The sequence below is a fragment of the Agrilus planipennis genome, unplaced genomic scaffold (genome assembly GCF_000699045.2).
Source record: "Agrilus planipennis isolate EAB-ADULT unplaced genomic scaffold, Apla_2.0 scaffold266, whole genome shotgun sequence".
NCBI classification, from domain to species: Eukaryota; Metazoa; Arthropoda; class Insecta; order Coleoptera; family Buprestidae; genus Agrilus; species Agrilus planipennis.
Window position 1 is genome coordinate 48,104 of NW_020439035.1, and position 22,650 is coordinate 70,753.

A 22,650-nucleotide genomic window follows, 5' to 3' on the forward strand; every position below is an offset into this window, starting at 1 on the left:
TTTTCGCTTTAAAAATTTACCACTAAGAAAACCATAAGCAGTAACCATTGCTCCTCCTATTTTCCCTCCCATTTTTATACAAGTAAGTGTAATTTTTAGGTTAAGACTTACTGCTACCCAAACTACTAGAAAATGATTGTTGTCACTAGATACGACGAACTACATTGACACCATACAAGTCTTATTCACTTAACGTTTAAATCAGCACAAACCAACAACATTGTCACGTATTTAAACTCCTTCTCACACTTTTACCACTATTTTTAATTATATTCCATCTAATTAACACTTCTATTATTAAGTAGTTAACAATTCACCATTATATAAACACTTTATCACTTTTTCGCTATTTATTGTCTTTCTATCGCCTCGAACTTTCTGACTCGTACGGACTCCACTCTATCTCGCGACAATTATTTATAGGGACTTAACGGTTTCTAGAATTTTACCGTCTAGAAAACCGGTCTTCTTTGACACTATGTATGTTGGGTTACCTACATACATACATATGACAATATAAACAGTTTTAAATACTATCAGATTTAAAAATCAAAACAAAAACAAAAAAAAACAAAACAAATACGTGATAGATTTAGGTACTGCTCATGCATGAACGCCTACAAAATACTAAAAGATTAATGTATATAGCATGATATTAAATAACGCTTATTTTTATTATAAAAATAGAAAAAATATAAATATATAAAAAACAAATATGTTAAAAACTTAAAAAAATCGTTGGCGTAACAAAAAACACAAATGAAATATATATGATTTATACTTAATTCCTAATATTGTCTTCTTGACTGATAGTGTCAATGGAACATTAATGAAATAGTTAATTATTCTTCACCATGTAAAACATTTTCAGCTTCGTCTCTTAAGGTTTCCACTTTTTCCAATAAAACCATCTGACTCAAAAAATGAAACGATAAATACATCAAGTAAAAATTAAAGAAATGTAAACACGCACCTTTGCAGCTGCATTAAGTTCATTAGCAACTTTTTTGGACATAAATTGAATATTTTTGACAAGTTCATTTGGATCAGATTTTGCAACAAGTTGAAGTGTTTTATATCCTGCATTATAAAGTTGCTTGGCTCGAGACTTGAAGTTAAATATATCAACTGAAATTTCAAAACAAAAATATCTAACATTAGCTTTACCTGTTTAACGGATGGCAGTTCCATAAGAGGAAGCAACTCTTTCATAGAACAGTGAGACAGCCTTTCACTTAAACTTTTAAGTAAATGTCTAAATGGCCAAAACTCTTCAATTTCATCACAAAAACCAACGACATTCGATGCAAATGTCGCAGATGAAATCATTAGACTCTGAATTAATCCACGATCAATCTGAAAAAATTATGTAATATAAAATGAACTTAACTAAAGCAATAGATAAATATGTAGTGTATTTTACCTGGTATTTCTCAGATACGTCAAATACTGGCATACCATTCCATAAATCATACAACATTAGTGAAACGTAAAATCTAGTCAAAACGTTCTCTGATACAGTCTAAAAAAAGAAATATCAAGTAATAACAATAGCAATTTAAAATAAAATGCTCAACACGATAATTTTTATCAAGACCAACAACAGGTAGTACGTGCATTTTTGGGACAAAACAACCTACTGACGGTCGTCCTGCACCGAATAGTTTACCAAATTAATTTTCTAGGTCATTGGACTGTACAATCAGTACCTACCTTAATAAAAATTAAAGTAAGCGTTTCATTTCAATATTTTCAATAGTAGATATCACTTTTTTTTGGAATGGATATTTCTTACCTTTATCTGCTGATTTGTAAACAACTTCGTAGTACAAGATTCGGTAATTCCCAGAACTTTTGCGGTTTTCTTTTCACTTTTTCCTAGTCTCATTAACTAGAAGAAGTAAAAAATGTGAGTTTAAGTATCATACAAAAAAAGAGATGTACAACGCTCACCAAATTATAATATAAAGAATTGGACGGTTTAATTTGTTCACATTGGTCGTAAGGAGTAACGAGGTACAACAAATGTAAGTGATCTAAAAGAACAAGACTTTCTTGAGCTTGAGTCAAATCGGCATAAAGGAGATGAGCTTTTGATAACTCCAAACAACCTAAAATACAACTGTATTAATACGTAAACTTGCCTATTAATGTATTCACAAAAAAATGAAAGATAAAAAAGAAATTTGGTCAAAAAAAATGGAATGTGTACTCATGTACGTACGGTAGAAGTTATACATCTATTTACACATTTACTTAGCCGGTAAATCATAGAGTCCCCAGTCCGAAGACCGATTGAACAAACACATCCTTCCTATTCTGAGCGAATCTTTGCATTTTCTTAAAACTGAAACATTCTATATCCCTAAATATTTTCGAACATTAATCTAATCTAGACTTTCCTCTATCCCCTGTTCCGGTTCATAGAGTAAATATATAATGAAAAAAACTCTTTAACTGTTTTAATTTTTTAACTGTGCTCTTGCTACTTCTTTAAATTTTTGATGGGTAGGTTATTCCTTTATACTCTGTACTGACCTATGACACGGACTCATTGACCTACTTCTAATGACTTCGACTGTCTACATACATACGTAATACAAGCTTATAACGTTAAAAGAACAAAGAACCAATCCAGGCTGGTTGCAAACATAAACATCGTCAATCACACTTAATCCTAATAACAATACATGAGTACAAAAATACAAAAGAAATACAACACGGATGCTATGATAGCCTATCACCTCTTGCAGGCTTACTACTTATTTCAGAATCACCCTGCGTAGTAATTACGTATTTATTTAAACAACTATAGTAGTATAAATATGTAAGTCGTCTAGATTTGTTTGGATGGTACCGTTTTCGAAGATTATATTTTAAGCATGATACCCCTTCTTAAAGTACCCTAATGATTCCGTTGTTGGGCGTCTAGTAATAGTCACAACCTACCACTTCTTATATTGTTACATAGTATCCATAAATTCTTATTAAGTACAAAGTTGGTACATTTAAATTAATTATTTAAAACTGCATGTTAACACTTACTAACCTACTATGTTAGTAGGTCAATTAGCAACCGTTTAAATAGCGAAATCAATAATTACAATCAATCATAGTCAAGTCAAGAAATCGAGAGATGCACGGCTCACCGTCTTCACTCACCGTGATAGTTCCATGCCATTTCTAGGTACCCCTTATTATCTAATAAGGTAGGCTTAGATTATTATTATAGTATTATAATTTATTATACCTAAAATGTCGACTAATCATTTTAAATTGTATAATCCACTTTCAAGATTATATTAAAGTAATTATATTATCATCAATTCGTTTCATTGGTACAATATATATGGATATATGGATTCTATGGCCGAATACTGACATTTCAACAACTAAATAGGTTAATTTAGGTGATTTCTGATTTAAAAATTCGATTAAACAACATCTGCTAACTGGGCTAAGCAATAAGCAAATAGAGGCAACAACCTTAATCAACCATCAGTCTTACTGACTGCACCTGTTTTTAAGAAAACATACCTTTGATTGCTGCTTTCCCCAGTTCACTTATAATTAGTTTAGTATTATTCGTCAGAGTGATTGTAGGTTTCTTCTGAGAATGGGTTTCCAATGTATTTTTATTTTTTGATTCGTTCACGATAGTCGATGTCTAATATTAAAAACAATACATAATTTCAAAAATTATAGAAAAGTGAGCACAGTTTAAGTGTGTTACCTCCATCCTTAAACTAATATGAGATGATGAAGTTGAAGTAGAAGAGGATTGTTTCTGAGCATTGGTTTGCAATGCGCCTAATTTAAAAAGACTACAAATAGCGTTGTCGGTTAAATTCTTCATATTTACATTGAGCTTATCTTGTTGTACAGCTAGAAGACTCTTACTTGCTACTTGCTGCAACTGGCTTCTATTGGTAGCTGTACCTAATCCAACGCAGCTTAGAAATAAATGTCTATCAAAGAAGGCAAAAATATGAGTAATTACTTATTTTGAAAGATTTCGTTTACGTTATGGACATAGTCTGTACGGACCAATCCAAAAAATAATGGCAACAGTTCGTTTCTAATATAAATAATTACAGATGGCTTTCACTACGCCATTATCATTAATAGTAGAATTCAATAATGTTGGCTATTTCAATTAAGGATATCAACTTGTCAAACTCACGTCGCAGTCTACGTGCTCGGTACGTACACCTAACAGAATATAAATTTCTTGGCTAACTGATCTGTGGAAACTGTCAGATATGATTTCTTCGAACTAATTGATTCTCATCAGATCGCCGCGTTGTACACAATTCCCAACAGATCACCGATCAACCAAGAAAACTGGAGAAATAAAAAAACGAGATTGTGGCAATGGAAATAATTAAAACAAAAGGGATTAAACTAATAAATAATTAATTACCTACATTTTTAATGAACGCAAATACGTAAGTAAAGGAGCAAAACACGTTAATTAGAGTAAGCCCTTCTAATTTTAATTTTAAGAAGACTAGGAATAAGGGCAAAAACTTAATCCGAAAAGTGTAAAGCTTTATGAAAAAAATAAAAGGAAGAAAAGGCAATAACAGAATCGCTGTGCGATGGGTGAGTATGCATCAATTTCGGTGAAACGACAGAGCACAGTTTATACGATCTTAAGGGTCGCGTCGTTTATAAAGCAATCCTACTAGTTTCAAGTCATATCTCTAGTCTTCTTGCGACCAAACTACCTGCTGTCACTAAACAAAGTTCAATGAATAATTGCAGACGGTATAGTGAACACCATTTGACACTAAGTGAAGGATTGAATAATGTTTAATGTTTGATAAAGTCCTTTTCAATTAATTAAACATTATTGAGTAAAACTAGTGGAAAATTTTTTACCGATGACGCTCATCACGTCATCTGTAATTATTCATTGAACGCTAAATAACAGCGGGCATGATGATTGATAATCTGTTCAAAATTGTGATCCACGTCTGACAGGTCACTTAACCAAAAACCTTATGATCACTAGACTATACGATATAAACTAAGAATAGTAGCTTACATCGGTTTTGACTTTTAAAGAAGTAGAGTGAATGTAATCATAATTACGTTACATGTTACATCACATTCAAAACGTTTCCTATACATGGTGTAACAGAAATAAGTGCGGGACTTGTAGTAGGTGACAGGGTACCTACTATAAAGTAAGAAAATTATGTTTATGTTTGTATATAAAATTAATTCCGGCCATAGTAATGAAATACGACAACGCAACGTCATGTTCTATCAACTGGTAATTGGCAGGATGATGTATTTTTTTTTTCTTCTAATTCAAGACGTTTATCTTACATCCGGTTGTTTATTCATTTAACGTTTAAACCATCCATTTAGTAAATCGATATACAGTTCAAAAAGCTAACTCAACAATACAACATTAGAACAGGTCAGTATATTACCGTAGAACAGTTGTTGTGTAACAATGATGTGACATACTTATTTACGGGTTTGAACCATATCGCCGCTGTAGAGGACAAAATGCTTGATTTCATAGTAGACAACCCCAAAAATAAACACGCGAAATAGCAAGAAGCATTCCCTCCTCTCATGTGATAGTGTGGCAAATTTTAAAAGAACAGTTGCTGCCCCTTATCATTTGCAACAAGTGCAAGTCCTGCTTGAAATTGATTTTTAGCCGCCAATCACTAATCAAATAAATAAGCGTAAGCTTACTTACATGCAATAATCAGTAATAATTAATAAAGAAGTCCTAGTTGAACGATAGGTTTATTGGCAAACCACAAATAAAAAAAAAATACTGCAATACCTCGCTGGTGTTATGAAAAATTGTCCTAATAAAATTAGTTATCTAAATAATCTAATTTACCTACTAATGTTTACATGACCTACATTTTTGTTTCTTTTGTGTTTTTAATGGGTACATGTTGAGGTGTAATTTACACATTGCTGTATGCTATCAACAATACACAAATTTAATACATTTTTATCGTAATAAGAAGTCCAAACATTATATGTTGCAGCTAATTATTTGTTTATCTTAAACATTCGATAACTGCCAATATTTACATTCTCCATTGATGTAGTTGGAGGGTTTTAATCCCAGTTTGCTATTTGTGCACATCTACATTGCTAAGTCAACGGACAGGCTTCGAATTGCAAATTGTTTTTTTTTTTTATTNCAAAAAGATCGAAATCGCGATCCGCGTCTGGCAGTTTCGACAGAATGCAGACCACTTCGAATTATTTTATTCGATTAAGCTAACGTGCCTATCACGTTGAGGTTGGCTACGCCAGGATTCGTTTTCAGCAAGTAGATATCCACACAAGTGGACCTTGTTGGAGCATACGCAATCCTAAAATGTAGCATCGTGCTATAGATGGCGGTCACTGCGAGTCATTTGTAGTATTTTCTAAAACGCACTGTTAAGACAGCAGGTAAAAGTTGGTCTGTGTTCTGTCGGAGCTGCCTACGACGAGCTGATGAGATCCAAAAAGATCAAAATCGCGATCCACGTCTGGCAGTTTCGACAGAATGCAGACCACTTCGAATTATTTTATTCGATTATCAGTGGTTGATATGAATGAAATACAATTTTTTTTTCTTCAATTTATAAACATTAAAACAAAATACAATATCATCACACTAGATCAAAGTGCATATTTAGAATCAGTTTTAAATAAATTTGATATGAAAGATTGTAAGTGTTAGTACACCACTACTAGTTAAATTAAATTACACAGCTCTAAATTTTGAAATTTATTATGAAGCTCCCTGTAAAAATCTTATTAGCTGTTTAACGTATGCCATAATATGTACCCGTCCCGATTAAGCAACTCTCTCAACATATTAAGTATATTTCAAACTAAAAATAATCAAGAACTTTCGCAAAATTTTATTACGGTTACGATATGTTAAAGGATCATTAAAACTAAAACTAACACACAGAAGAAATAACTACACAGAAACATTAATTGTATTTGTAAATTAGAATTGAGCTAGTAATGATTTAGATCGCAAAAATACAGCTGGATACCTTTTTAAATTGTTTAACCAAAACACCATATGCTGGAATACTAAGAGACAAAACTCAGTAGCTACATCTACAGAAGTTGAGTATACAGCTCTTCCTAAAGGCATTAAAGAGGCCTGCTGGTTAAAATATCTTTTAACGAGTATTAAGATAATAAAGCCAATAACAATATTTGAAGATAATAATGGCTGTACTGCAATAGCTAATAATCCCATCGATCATAAAAGATTGAAACACATAGACATTAAATACCATTTCCCTAGAGAAAAAGTAGAGCAAAAGGTAATAGTTATTAAATATATTTCCACAGATAACCAACTTGCAGATACTTTTAGAAAGCCACTACCAGCAACACATCTTTTACTCATTCGAAAAGGCATGGGAATTGAAGACATCTAATTTATAAAAATTATGGAAATACATACTTACTAATTAATTAATAATAATAATAAAAAAAACTTCTTTTGTCTACTTTCTAATACTTGTATATTATAATAATTTACTTTGTTATCGTATAAATTAATTAAGTGTAGAATAATGGTGTGGTTGGGTTTTATTGGGATTACCCCAATCCTTGCTACGAATGTCGGACCATTTTTTGCATTATTTTTCCCCAAAATAACAAAATAGTTAAATCCCCTTGGTATGATACTTTTAATTTTTCTTTAAAATTATAAATCCTATAAACATCCGAAGGGAAATAAAACAACATTTTCCTACTAAACAACAAGTATTTGGGAAACCTCCAAGCAATGAAAAAAAAAATAAAGTCAAGCCGACCCCAATGTCGACAAGCACCCGACATACATTTACACCTGGTATAACCCGACCACGTCAACGATTTGCTAATTATTTTAAAAGTATTGGTCCGCCAAATTTCATCTCTGAAGAATTAACGAATATGGAAGAGCAAACCTATCCCGAAACAGAAGAATTCGACTTTAAAGAAAATGTGGAAAATTACGACAGTGAAGAAAATTATGAAGACGAAAATGAAAACTATCAACAGACAGATCAGACGACATAGCTGACCTAAATAACGCCACTAATATGCCAAAATTGTCATTTATTATATTGCCCAACGGCTTAAAAATTTTAATTGACACTGGCACAGACTATCCTATAATTAACCTCGAAATTGCATTTTGTTTTCCTGACGAGTACATTTTTTAACAACCTTTTACAGTAAAATCTGCAACAGTTTCTAGGAGTAAAAATATAATCTTTATTTATTTATAGAAACCAACGATCTGAAACTATGAATGAACTAGAAGAACTTGATTACACTTTCAAAAAAGAATATATTAACATCGAAAATATTTTAAGAATGGATCATTTAAACAGAAGAAAAGTCTAAATTATTGGAATTAATAAATAAGTATGCGGAAATATTTCATAAAAATGAAGATAAATTAACATTTACTAATCAAGTTAAACATAACATCAGAACAAAAGATGATGAACCTGTTTACGTTCGACCATATCGCCATCCTCAGCATTTGAAGAAACAAATACAAGAACAAATTCAAAAGCTTTTGAGGGATGGAATCATAAGACCGTCTATTAGCCCCTACAGCTCCCCTGTTTGGATTGTTCCAAAAAAGATGGACGCTAGTGGAGAAAAGAAATACCGACTTGTTATNTATGCTGGAATACTAAGAGACAAAACTCAGTAGCTACATCTACAGAAGTTGAGTATACAGCTCTTCCTAAAGGCATTAAAGAGGCCTGCTGGTTAAAATATCTTTTAACGAGTATTAAGATAATAAAGCCAATAACAATATTTGAAGATAATAATGGCTGTACTGCAATAGCTAATAATCCCATCGATCATAAAAGATTGAAACACATAGACATTAAATACCATTTCCCTAGAGAAAAAGTAGAGCAAAAGGTAATAGTTATTAAATATATTTCCACAGATAACCAACTTGCAGATACTTTTAGAAAGCCACTACCAGCAACACATCTTTTACTCATTCGAAAAGGCATGGGAATTGAAGACATCTAATTTATAAAAATTATGGAAATACATACTTACTAATTAATTAATAATAATAATAAAAAAAACTTCTTTTGTCTACTTTCTAATACTTGTATATTATAATAATTTACTTTGTTATCGTATAAATTAATTAAGTGTAGAATAATGGTGTGGTTGGGTTTTATTGGGATTACCCCAATCCTTGCTACGAATGTCGGACCATTTTTTGCATTATTTTTCCCCAAAATAACAAAATAGTTAAATCCCCTTGGTATGATACTTTTAATTTTTCTTTAAAATTATAAATCCTATAAACATCCGAAGGGAAATAAAACAACATTTTCCTACTAAACAACAAGTATTTGGGAAACCTCCAAGCAATGAAAAAAAAAATAAAGTCAAGCCGACCCCAATGTCGACAAGCACCCGACATACATTTACACCTGGTATAACCCGACCACGTCAACGATTTGCTAATTATTTTAAAAGTATTGGTCCGCCAAATTTCATCTCTGAAGAATTAACGAATATGGAAGAGCAAACCTATCCCGAAACAGAAGAATTCGACTTTAAAGAAAATGTGGAAAATTACGACAGTGAAGAAAATTATGAAGACGAAAATGAAAACTATCAACAGACAGATCAGACGACATAGCTGACCTAAATAACGCCACTAATATGCCAAAATTGTCATTTATTATATTGCCCAACGGCTTAAAAATTTTAATTGACACTGGCACAGACTATCCTATAATTAACCTCGAAATTGCATTTTGTTTTCCTGACGAGTACATTTTTTAACAACCTTTTACAGTAAAATCTGCAACAGTTTCTAGGAGTAAAAATATAATCTTTATTTATTTATAGAAACCAACGATCTGAAACTATGAATGAACTAGAAGAACTTGATTACACTTTCAAAAAAGAATATATTAACATCGAAAATATTTTAAGAATGGATCATTTAAACAGAAGAAAAGTCTAAATTATTGGAATTAATAAATAAGTATGCGGAAATATTTCATAAAAATGAAGATAAATTAATATTTACTAAACAAGGTAAACATAACATTATAACAAAGGACGATGGACCTGTTTATATTCGGCCTTAACGTCAACCTCAGCATTTGAAAAAACAAATACAAGAACAAATTCAAAAGCTCTTAAGGGATGGAATCATAAGACCGTCTATTAGCCCCTACAGATCCCCTGTTTAAATTTTTCCAAAAAAGATGGACGCTAATGGAGAAAAGAAATATCGACTTGTTATTGACTGTCGACGTTTCAATTAAAAAAATGTGGAAAATATATATCCCATGCCGAAAATTAAGGAAATTCTCGACAATTTAGGAAGGTGTACTTATTTTGCAACGCTGGATCTTGTCCAAAGTTTTCACCAAATTGAAGTAGCTAAGGACTCCATCGGAAAAACAACATTCACAGCGGACAATGACTACGAATATGTACGAATGACTTTTAGATTGAAACATGCACCTGCAACTATTGAAAGAATTATGGAAAATGTGCTTCGCATATATTTAAATAAGTTTTGTTTTGTATATATGGATGACGTTATTATCTTTTCGAGACCCTTATAAGACCGCTTACATCATCTAAAACTTATATTTGAGTTTAAGAAGGGCACTTTAAAACTTCAGCTGGATAAATGTGAAATTCCTTCGCAAAGAGGTACAGTTTTGAGGCCATGTACTTACACCAAAAGGGATATTAGCTAATCCTGATAAAATTAAAGCAATTAAAAATTACCAGGTACCAACAAATATGAAGTAATTAAGAGCATTTTTAGGAATTATGGGATATCACCAGCGATTTATCTAAAATTTTACCAAAATTATTCAACCTACGACAAAATGTCTGAAATAGAATACGAAAATAAGATGCTATAGATAAAAATTATCTAGAATGTTTCCGAAAATGCAAAGATTTGATAACCAACGCACCAGTACTCTCCCCACAACCATATTTTAACTACACTCGACAAATTTAGAAAACGTGCAAACCTAATTTCACTAATCAACGGTAAGATTAAAACTTTCAACACGGAAACACTATTACACACTTATAAAACGTTCGTTCCCACCCAATAAGAACCACCACAATAGTAATCACAATGGAATTCAAGAAATGGTTAAACATCTCCAAAAATTTTATTATTGGTCCAACATATCTCAAAATGTTACAAATTTTATAAACAAATGCGACGAATGTCTTTTAGTAAAATATGAACGGTACCCTCATAAAACAATTATGAGAGGATCATTATTAGCCAAGCAATCATTGAAATAATCCACGTCAATATTATGTACTGCAAAAACAAACTTTCCTTACAAGTTTGCATCTTTTTAGCAAATCTATAACATCGAAGATAAAAAACTCACTAACCATTTTAAGAAAATTACGACATTTTAATCGTCATAATGAACTTAACCTCCTTTAATAAAATTGAAATGCATTACACTACCCCGGGCAATTCAAATAGCAATTCACCCGTCGAAAGATTCCACTCAAGCATTCTGGACTAAATAAAGAGCAACCGGAACCATTACCAGAAATCGTGCAAACAGCTGTATTTCTATATAATAATTCGATACATTCTACAACGCAATTTACACCTTTTGAAATTTTGTATGGGCCTTACGATGACATCATTCCCCTACGTACAGAAACAGGTTTAAAAATTTATGAAGACTATAATAAATACAGAAGAAATGAAATAATGAAATTTTACGAAGAACTTTACGCAAAACAAAAGAAGATAGGAGAAAATCGTGTTCGAAAAAACGAATGAAAACAGAGATATACCCGAACTTGAAGATTCAGAAACAGTCTTTATAAAAATTAAAAACAGAAACAAACTTAAAAATAAATTTAAAAAAAAGAAAAATATTTTACAAATGGACACATCACTTATGTTGTTAGATAAGTAAAAAATATTGTAGGTAGACATTTAAATGATATGAGATCAATAAGGAAATTTTATCATTCGCAGGACTGTATGAACACTAAGTCTGCCCTTCAAGTCGAGTCAGTTAACAACGAAATTGTATATAACTAAGAAGCATTTGAATTACGCTGTCATATAAATCATTATCATTCCTTCTGTTTCTATATAAATTATTCCACACTGTATTCAAAATATTTAAACGTTGCACAAACTGTTTATTAGGGTACAAGAATGAGACGAGTCAGCAAATGATTGAATTAATCGAACAACGCTCATTGTATTTCCAACAACTTTACTATAAAATTACTACTACTACGTTACGCACAAAAAGAGGACTTATAAACTATCTTGGAACACCGATAAAATACCTTAGTGGTAATCCTGATGATAAATACAAGAAAACATAATTAAAATGATAACTAATGAAAAACGCATTATTAAAAGACAAGTTCACTAGTTTTGCACATACTATCTCCAAACAATATAAAGAAAACTTACAATAATTGAAAAATTACACGAAGAGTATAGCAGAAAATTTAAATAAAATAAATAAAAGAACACAATCATACATAAATGCAGAGTTCTGAACGTTTTGATAGAAAAGGTTTTACTAATAGAAGGGTCAATTACATTCAGTAACGAAAATCCCCTAGATCTCGAACTAATCTCTCTTGATACCTTTTCTGAAATTAAACATCTTTTTAACACATTTCTGAAGCAGACACTACAATACCTGAATTCTTCTGAATTTATACGAGATTTTTCCCCTATTTTTATTACAAACATCTATAACTTCTCAATTGGTTGTAAACATTGTCAAAATGCCTATCCTGCAACCAACAGTTTACAATATTTCTCAAATCTACCCACTGCCTGCAAACAACTTTATTATGGTTCCTCCTGCACGATTTCTATTGCAACACCATGATGAATTCCTATGGACCAACGAAGAAGGGCAACGAAAAAATGGTCTACTAATTTTCAAGAATGCCAAAAGTGATGTGAGTTGAATGGTAAGTGTACATTCGTGAAAAGTGTCTCTATTCAATTATATAGCGGAAAAATCTTGGCTCAAAGATAAACCAAGGAGACAACAATCAAGAACGGAAGAAATTTCCCTCAGGATTTACCTGGAAACATTGGCGAGACGCCTTCAGCTTAACGAAGGGGGAGTTATATATTGCGTGTTTTTAATACAAAGAAATTATAGTACGAATTATGCACTGCGTTGCAATGAAACCATTGTATACACAAATTGTCTATTGGATCACTGAAATCTATTTCCTCGAATGTCAACAGAACACTATAAAAACTCTTCTCAAGAATTGTTTCTTCACTTATACAAGTGACTCGAGACATCTCATTCGGATTTTTACTTTAAACAAAAATAACTCGCTGAACAATAAAAACGAAGATGCCTTATTACATCAAAACAACTGTACCTTAATAACGATTAAAGTATGCATGTATTTCATTTCAAATTTAAGTAGAAGTCAATTCAATCAATTTTTTCTAATAGATATCTATCTTATTAAAATGGATATTTTGTACCTTTATTTGCTGATTTGTATACAATTCTATAATACAAGGTTTGGCAATTCCCAGTATTTTAGCGGTTTGTTTTTCACTTTGTTCCAGTCCAATCAACTGAAGAAGTAAAACAAGAACGTTTAACTAAAATACAAAAAAAAAATGCAATGCTCACCAGATTATAATACAAACATTTAGATGGTTTAATTTGTTCACATTGCTCGTAAGAAGTAATGAGATACAATAAATGTAAATAATCTACACGAACAAGCTTTTTCTGAGCTTTGGTCAGATCGTTATAAAGGAGATGAGCGTCCGATAGCTCTAGACAACCTAAAATACATAACATTAACTTAGTCATTCATAAAAGCGAAAAATTTAACAAATAAATCTATTACACTAACATGTTCTAGCGTCAGATGCTTTTTGAAAATTCTTACTGATTACAAGTTCTTATGAGAAGACGTACCTTTGATTGCAGCTTTACCCAACTCACTTACAATTAGTTTAGTATTACTTGTTAGAATGGTTTTAGGTTTCTCCTGAGAGTGAGTTTCCAACGTGTTCTCCTTTTTAGATCCATTCATTTCAGTTAATGCCTGATATTAAAAACATTAATTTCAAAAAATTATTAAGAGAGAACAGTTTGAATTACCGCTGTTCTTAAACTAATATTTGATGAAGTCGTTGAAGTGAGAGAAGTTCGTTGTTCATGAATATAAGTTCGCAAGGCGCCTAAAGTGAAAAGGCTAGAAATGACGTTGTAGGTTAAATTCTTCACATTCACATTAAGCTTATCTTGTTGTACGGCTAGAAGACTCTTGCTTGCTATTTGCCACAACTGTCTTCTATTGGTAGCTGTACCGAATCTAACGCAGCTTAAAAATAGCTGTCTAAAAAAAACAAAAATATAAAAAGTTGCTTATTTGGAAATAAAACGTAAAAATAAATTTATATACCATAAAGATATTGAGAAGTAATCAGGTAGCGTGATGTAAGTCATACCTAATATATACACCGCACATACAGGGTGTTTCTGAAATAAGTGGAGGAGCTTTGGAGGGTGTTAACTAGATGCAATAGAGAATCGCATGATGAATAAAACAACGTGATTAAAGGATAGAAAGGTTTGTAAGAAAAGTAGATGAGGTTACAATCCGAAACCGGCCCTGGACGTGAATTGGTAACACAGGTATTAGTACAGTGTTGCAGAACGTAAATACTGTTGCTTGTGGAACGAACAATACCATAAATATCAACAGCTTAATAATACTACACTACTGCACACAATAATACTTTGACGGCCATTATTAAAGAAACAACTTTGTTCATCGCTGAAAGAATGTAACACTACTTAAAATGCACGTCAAAATGGTATTAAGAACACAAAAGAATGATAAAATTATTACGTAATTTAATATCTTCTGAATGGGTAATGGTACTTTTATTAACTATAAAACATATTTCAACAACAACATCGAGGTATTGCCAAAATACTTTACCTACTTATTGGTGGTCCGCCAATAGCCCTATCCTCCCATTAGAAAAAATGAATTACAACATCCGTAAACACACGCACAACGTACGTACACTCCAAAAATTGTTTGAAATTCGAAGCTCGTGCTAAAAGGCAGACTTCGAGGCGTCTACCAAAATTATTGCCGGTTTCTTTTAATCTCTGTAACGCATTTAAAACGGTTTGTTGATGAGAAAGTCTTCGCTAAAGATATCGATGACCGTACAATTCAACTCTGTTACATTAACTTTGTACTTGCATTACCCGTAAATCATGTCACAAAGTTCTGCCTAACTAAATGTCATTGTAACAACTATGCACTAAAAGAACAAAGAACTACTATTAGGCTCGTTGTAACAAACATCGTCAATCACACTTAATCTAATCAAACAAATAACAAATACATGAATGTAAAAATACAAAAGAAATTCAACACGAATGCTGCTAAGTACCAGCTTATTGAATACGGCGTTGCATTGACGCATTTCTTTTCATGGTCGGAATTACATTTGCCTGTACTTTCAGTTACGTTTTTCTCGAAAACTTAACTTAATTTTCTTGTTTTGTTATGCCCTATCACTTCCTGCACGATTTGCTACTTATTTCAAAAACACCCTGTATATTTGATTTATAAATAATTATTAAATAAAACTCAGTGTCACTTAAGACATCTACGCGGGAGGAGCCGGTAAAATCTAGTATATTGTAGAACAAACAAAATAGCTCAATCCCCAATGTCAAAACACGACACATTAGATGTCCGAAGCACTTTTCGGTAACAAGGTTACCTTCTTCAGGGATTGAAGTTCACTTGTTACCGAAAAGTGCTTCGGACATCTACAGTGTCGTGTTTTGGCGTTGGGGTTCGAGCTATTTTGTTTGTTCTACTACAACCGCCAAAGTTTTTCCAGTCTTCATATCTAGTATATTATAAAAGGATTAACATTAACATTTCAAGATACGGTGCAAATAACATTTGGTTTAATTTTTAACTGTTTCAGAAGAGCGTTTAAAGGTTCATGATTATTAAATTATTATACATTGAGTTTTTGTTAAATATGTACGAAGACATTTTTGTAACTAGCTACGAGTCGCGGACACCTTCGACAGCAACAGTGTAATGGATTTAGGTAGAACACGTGCGAACACACGTGGAACGTTCGTGACGGCGACCTCGGCGAGCTCTCTCTTCACTTTTATTTTTAATATTAAACAGTTAATTACCAAATCTATTTCTTTTATACCATCTTACAATCTCAGGGATGAAGTAGAGCCGTTAAAGTATCAGTAAAAAGAGAACCGAGTATGTTTTTACTAATCAAACAATGCGGTAGTATTAATTTGTGAGGTGATATATATAAATCTTTGCTGTGTGCATTGATAGAAAAGCAAGATACTTCTTACAAGTTGCTGTGTGCAAATTGGAAATTTAAGTCAAGAGCTGTGTACAACAACGATTATTGTTTTTCAAGTTTGTATTATAAAATGAGTTCGGGAAAATGATCACCCAGTAAGATTACTGTTTATGAGTTAAAAGGAAAACTAAAAGCAGCAAATCTACCAATGGCGGGTTCTAAAAGTGAACTAGTTAACCGTTTAATGAAAGATGATCCGAATCCAGACAACGCAAACTGTAGCAATGTCATCGGAAAAGGCACTTTTTGAAAAAGAACGACAATTGTTTGCCCGAGAAAAACAGTTAATGGAAAAAAGTTACGAGAGTTAAGTTTGTAAATGAAGTTTTAAAGGGATTAATTGCTTCAGGTGGTGTAGTTGCTTATTTCGATTATTTTTTGATAGCACCCAAAAGCCTTGAAGATCATTTGATGATTTTAAAAAGGGTATTTAAAATGGTTAGCACGAAATATGTTGCAGTTAAAAATCGATAAATGTTCATATTTTCAAAAATTTGTAGAAAAGTTTTCTATCCTTGCGAAATCCTTATATGATTTGCTCCGGAAAAGTGTAACATTTAAATTTGAGGCGGATCAACTTCACGCTTTTCAGATTTTAAAATCAAAATTAATTGAATCACCAATTCTTTCTACATTTGATCCTCACGATGACACCAAGCACCATTGTGATGCGAGTTCTTTAGCATTCGGTGCCGTATTGATGCAACGAAAATATGATTTAATGTTTCATTCGATATTTTATTTTTCTAAACGAACTACTGACCGAAAGCAAATATCACAGTTTTGAGCTAGAGGTGCTAGCTATTGTTTACGCAATAAAAAGATTTAGGGTATTAAATTATGACTGACTGTAATTCGCTTAAATTAACGTTAAATAAAAAAGAAATAAACCGCCGAATCGACCGTCTACTAGGACGACGCATGTAGATGATTTGAGCAGATCTCACTGTATAATGGTGATAGAAAAATAATCCTTTTGAATTTAATTTAACAATTTGTCAAAACCAAGATTCTAAATTCAGTGAAGTACGTAAAAAGTTGAAATCTGAAGATAATATGTTTGAAATGCGTTACGGACTGGTTTACAGAAAGAAAGTAAAGGGTAAAATTCTATTTTGAAGGCCTGAGAGCATGGAAACTAGTGTCATTTACAGATATAATGAAATGGGTCACAGAGGTTCTAATAAGGTTTGCGATAGCATTCAGATAAATTATTGGTTCCCGAAAATGAAGGATAAGGTTAATTGCCTTAAGTGTATTGCATTTTCACCGTCTTCCGAAAAATAATTTACCATTCACAACTGTACATACTGATCACTTTTCCGAATTTCTAAATTAACAGTTTGCAAACATAGAAGCGGCTTCTTTTTATTAGAAGCGACTCGACCCTGCGCTATTCTCTGGTTTATATCCCTACTACTCCTTCCGTCCTAACTTATCCTATTTCCTAGGTTCAACTTCTTCTAATTCTTCGTCTCCTATCCTTATATTCGCTCTTTCCCTACTTTTTCCTCCTTTGCATACCAGTATTTTTGTTTTACTTTTATTTATTTTCATATAGTACTGATCTGTTAGTACCGCCTCCATTTTATTTAAAGCTATCTCTAAGTCCTCCTTGCTACATGCTAATACTGCTATATCATCTGCAAATCTAATAATATAATAATCTTTTGCCCCTGTATATCTATCCCTAGTTTTAAAAAGTAGCGGTGACATGTGCATCCCTGTCTGACTCCCTTTCTAATATTTACCTCTCTACGTTGCAATCCTAGCTCTATAACTGCCTATTGTTTTTTATACAAACTAAGTATCACTCTTCTATCTTTGTGACTCATCCCTACATTTTTAAGTATATTTAATATCTTATCATATTTAACATTGTCAAAAGCTTTTTGTATATCTACAAATCCTATGTACGCACTCTTTCCTTTTTCTATCGTTTTCTCTATTGTTACACGTAAAGCTAGAATGGCCTCCCGCGTTCCTCCATTTCTTCTAAACCCAAATTGATCTTCCCCTAATAGTTCTTCTGCCTTTTTGTCCATCCTATTCTGTACAATTCTAGTTAAGATTTTTGACGCATGAGAAGTTAAGCTAATTGTTCTAAATGTCTCGCACTTATCCGCGCCTCTCTTTTTAGGTATGGTCACTACCACGTTCCGTTTATAATCCTCTAGAACTTTCTCCGTCTCGTAAATGTGACTAACTAGCTTAAACATACGATCTCTAACCTCTTGTCCTGCATGTTTTAGAATTTCCCGTTATACCAACTACACCTGGCACATTATTCATTAAGTTTTTTTATGCTACATCTAACTCTTCTCTCATAATGGGATAACCTAGCTCATCTATCTACAAGTGTAAGCACATGTACTTATTATCTTAACAACTGTGTCTTATATTCCCACTGACAATGTAGTTTGATAACACCGTGAGAGGCAAAGTGCATCATATCTTAGGAGTATAAAAAATAATCTGTAAAATTCCTATACAGGTATGAATAGATTTAACGAGAACCACGAGAATTTGAATGATAATTTTTCTATCAATATGTGTGATTGATTAAGTCAATAGAATGTTTAATATCTAATAGTAATTATGTGAAGTGTCTTTTACTCATGGCTTATTAATTGCTGGCATAACCTATCTAAGTTATTAATATATACAATATATATTGAATGTAGAACCCCTCTACTTTTCAAAAAGAAATAAGTAAATAAGTAAATTAAATAAGTACCTTAATCCTTTTCCTTCACAAGCATGCATGTTTGACAAAGCTATATCCATTGGTAATTGTAACAGTTTCCTAACTTTTGATAGATCTTCCTTTGTACAGACAAGTATACTTTCGCCCACTTCCCTGAAACCGACCCTTCCAGCATGGCCAACCATTTGCTTATAATGGGATAAATTTATAAATTCCCCATCGATATATGGCTCAGCCAAAATCACCTACAACAGAATATTAACAAATAAAATTAACAACAGTAAACAATTTTAATTTGAAAAGAAAATACAAATATTGAAAACATCAATATACTCGTTTTGCCGGTAAATTTACACCCGCAGCTAAAGTACAGCAGATAACAGAAATAACACCTTCTCCAAAAGCATCTTCTAGAAGTCTTCGTTCTTCTGATAATAGTCCAGAGTGATAATAAGCAATTCCATGCTTAATACTAACTCTGAGAATTTCACAAATATTATTGTTTCCTTCGCTTTTTAAAGCAGTTATCAGATCATTTTTCTCCTTTTTCTTATGTTCTCTTAAAGTACTTTTAAAACATATATTTATAATAAACAGTAAATTTAATAAATTTAAACTTACGCAAAAGCCACTTGGCATAATAAATGAGCCACATTTTGGCAGTTTTTGTTTGATGAACAAAATATCAAGCAAGAATCATGTGGCACTACTTCCAATGAAAGACCTCCAAGTCTTTCAGGATCAATTTCCTTTAGCAATTTAGAATACTTAAAAAGATGTTTCTAAGGAGTTTATTTTTTAAAATAAAAGAATTACTTACAGAATAATTTTCTTTTCTCACAACTTGGAGAAACTCATTATCTCGTTTATCCCAGTGAATCTTGGCAATTTCATCACCGACTTTAACGTATTCAATGAGTTTGACTGGTCGAAAATCACTTTTATATAAATCAGCTTTTAAAAATGTACAAATATCAGATAAATTTCCAATAATCGTGCTTATACCAACAATTTGAATGTCTTCTGAAACCAAAGATAAGACGGCTTAATGACATCTAATTGTGGTGACGTCCAGTCTTGTTTTTATTACAGATGGACATGTGTGAATTGATTATAGGCCAGAAATAGACATATACATCAGCACTAGATTTGTTTTCAACTACAAAACTTATAATGACCGTCGCCTTGAAAACCAGTTATTTATCAATAGAATATAGAAGTACTTTTTGAAATTACGTTATCCTATTAATTTTTTCTCTAAAACCTCTTTGTGGCAACAGTATCTGTGAGTACTAATGAATTGAAAAAAGCTATTCATCTTTACATGCTCTTAACTAGTATGATTTAAAAAAGAAAAATACAGTGTTAATGTAAAAATGCAATACTGAAGAAAACCATATGTTTGTCACAAATGTCATGTGTTTGTTCTTGGTTTAAAGTGCCCAACCTTCTTTACCTGTATGTTTCATTTCGTTTATGTACATAATTTTGGTCAGAAAAGTTTCAAGGGTAGGTCCTGCTCCTGGCTCCCCAACTAAATGAAGTTTGTCAACAACTACAAGTCCTATTTCATCTAAACGTCCCGTTTCTATTAAACTATCAAACAGTCCTAAAGCTTTTTCTGTGGTGACAATGTACATTGAATTCTTATATCGCCTTTTCTTTGGTGGGTACATGCCTTTATCAGCAGTATATTCTTCAATTAAGAAATCAAGAGCTACGCCAAATGGTGACAATGCCCAAACCTATTCAAAAATATGAATTATCGAAAAAAAAAAGAATAGATATTACTAAAAGGTAATATACTTTCTCTTGTACACGAGTGGCATAAGGCAAAACAAATATAACGTTTTTTCTACGACAAATTATTTCTCGTAGCATAAGAATTTCAGCAACAAGTGTTTTCCCTGCAGTAATAGGTAAGGCATACACTAAATTAGAATGATTTTTTATAGCGGGTAGATTCAAACATTTCTCCTGCCAATCTAAAAAATTATCAAATAGAAATTATATTTCATTTTATAGTAAATAATTGTAATTAAAACATACCATATAGTCTTTCAATTCCCTTGTAATGTTGTATTAGTTCATTTACTTTCGTGGGCAAACCAAAAAAAGGTCCATACTCCTTAAATTTATGCAAAACCTTAATTAACACACTCTTATCAACTAAATATTTTGAATTTATAGACGTATTGATATTTTTTAGCAAAGCATTTTACATAGAATTATCAGAATTGCTACTATCTTCATCTATATTATTAATTGTATTGGAATCATTCTTCCAATCAACTTCAGAATTATTTCATTTGCTCTTGATGAAGGTCTGAAGAGTTTGGACTGTGTGGGTAGACTTAAGGGAGGAATTAGAGCACTGCTGTTCACAGATAATGATTAAATTTATCATATATATATTCAATGTTATTATTCTTAGTTTAACTTGACTTTAAAAGTCTATTATTATATAATTAACTGTTGGGATAAATGTGGTAAAACCTTTTACCCTATTTAAAATCTTGCTATGTATTGGATTTGTGTTCAACTTTTAACACCCTTTGTATATTTTTGTAAAGTCACTAGCTCCTTTAAGACAAATAAATAAATAAATAAATATTGAACTTACTTGAGCTTGATGTTGAGAAGTTTTAAATAACTGCGTAGAGCAAATATCAACAGTTCCATTCCAGAAATCATCTTTACTTTTATCTGCACTTCCAACGGTTTCACTATCTGTCTTTAAAACTTTGTATACACAGTCTGTCTTCTCGAAACTCTTTCTTTTCTTTCTATTTGCGTCTTGTTTTGTAGAACAAGGGTCAATTTGACTAAGTACAGATTTTGAAATTGAATTTTTAATTTTTGGAAGACTGTTTGATTCATATTTTTCTAGTTGTTCTAGAAACTGTGTATAGAAGTCTAAATAAGTAAAAAAATTATCTTCATCCTGTTCAAAAAGGTCTTCATCACTTTCTTTTGAATTTGTATTGTTTTTGTTTTCTGAACCATTAACATTATTCGAAGAATGACTACTCTTTAATGTATTTCCTTCAGAAATATGTTGTTCTAACTCATTAGAAGAACACCTTTTTATTTTAGATTTATCTTTTGAAATGTTCTTGGTAATTTTTACTACGTTCAGTGGTTTGTAGTGCTTATTTGCATGCTTATTTGTTTGGGACTTTCTTTTGGGAGCTTTTACATTAGCTATTGTATTCATTTTCAACACTTTAGAAAAAAATGAGACGGTTTCGTGGTATATCCCTGTAAGTAAAAACAGCAATCGAATCCACAATAAATAAAGCAGTATAATTACCTTACCTTTCGTCAGTTCGTTTTTGTGCAGTAATTATTAGTTTTTAACGTATCTTAAGTTTTAAGTTTATGGTTACGCCGTTTTACCAATTTTTTGATACTGGCTTACGTTAATGGGGAATTTCAAATTTTTAGACTATAGATATGACCATAATATGACTGGACCTGACCACTATATATCTGT

At 31.9% G+C, this 22,650-nt stretch overlaps 1 protein-coding gene across 3 annotated transcripts; it reads right to left on the reverse strand.

Annotated features, from left to right (window-relative positions):
* Positions 1-742: 742 nt before the first annotated feature.
* On the reverse strand, positions 743-22,588 carry LOC108741357 (helicase POLQ-like). Of its 3 annotated transcripts, XM_025976661.1 has the most exons (17): positions 22,473-22,588; positions 21,778-22,415; positions 21,204-21,282; positions 20,961-21,139; positions 20,611-20,899; positions 19,975-20,174; positions 19,776-19,921; positions 19,488-19,722; positions 19,185-19,399; positions 3,734-3,968; positions 3,538-3,667; positions 1,954-2,111; positions 1,796-1,891; positions 1,424-1,522; positions 1,168-1,356; positions 974-1,108; positions 743-911 (listed from the first exon to the last, which is right to left on the reverse strand). In XM_025976661.1, exons 2-17 carry the CDS (start codon positions 22,369-22,371, stop codon positions 843-845), a joined length of 3,048 nt encoding a protein of 1,015 aa, XP_025832446.1. In that variant the 5' UTR covers positions 22,372-22,415; positions 22,473-22,588; the 3' UTR covers positions 743-842. The 3 variants fall into 3 exon arrangements, with proteins under 3 accessions (XP_025832446.1, XP_018331659.1, XP_018331658.1); XM_018476157.1 differs by lacking the exons at positions 743-911; positions 974-1,108; positions 1,168-1,356; ... (3 more) ...; positions 3,538-3,667; positions 3,734-3,968 and adding exons at positions 13,484-13,633; positions 13,692-13,849; positions 13,986-14,115; positions 14,172-14,409 and having other exon boundaries at positions 22,473-22,585; XM_018476156.1 differs by lacking the exons at positions 743-911; positions 974-1,108; positions 1,168-1,356; ... (3 more) ...; positions 3,538-3,667; positions 3,734-3,968 and adding exons at positions 13,484-13,633; positions 13,692-13,849; positions 13,986-14,115; positions 14,172-14,409 and having other exon boundaries at positions 19,975-20,177; positions 22,473-22,583.
* Positions 22,589-22,650: the final 62 nt, after the last annotated feature.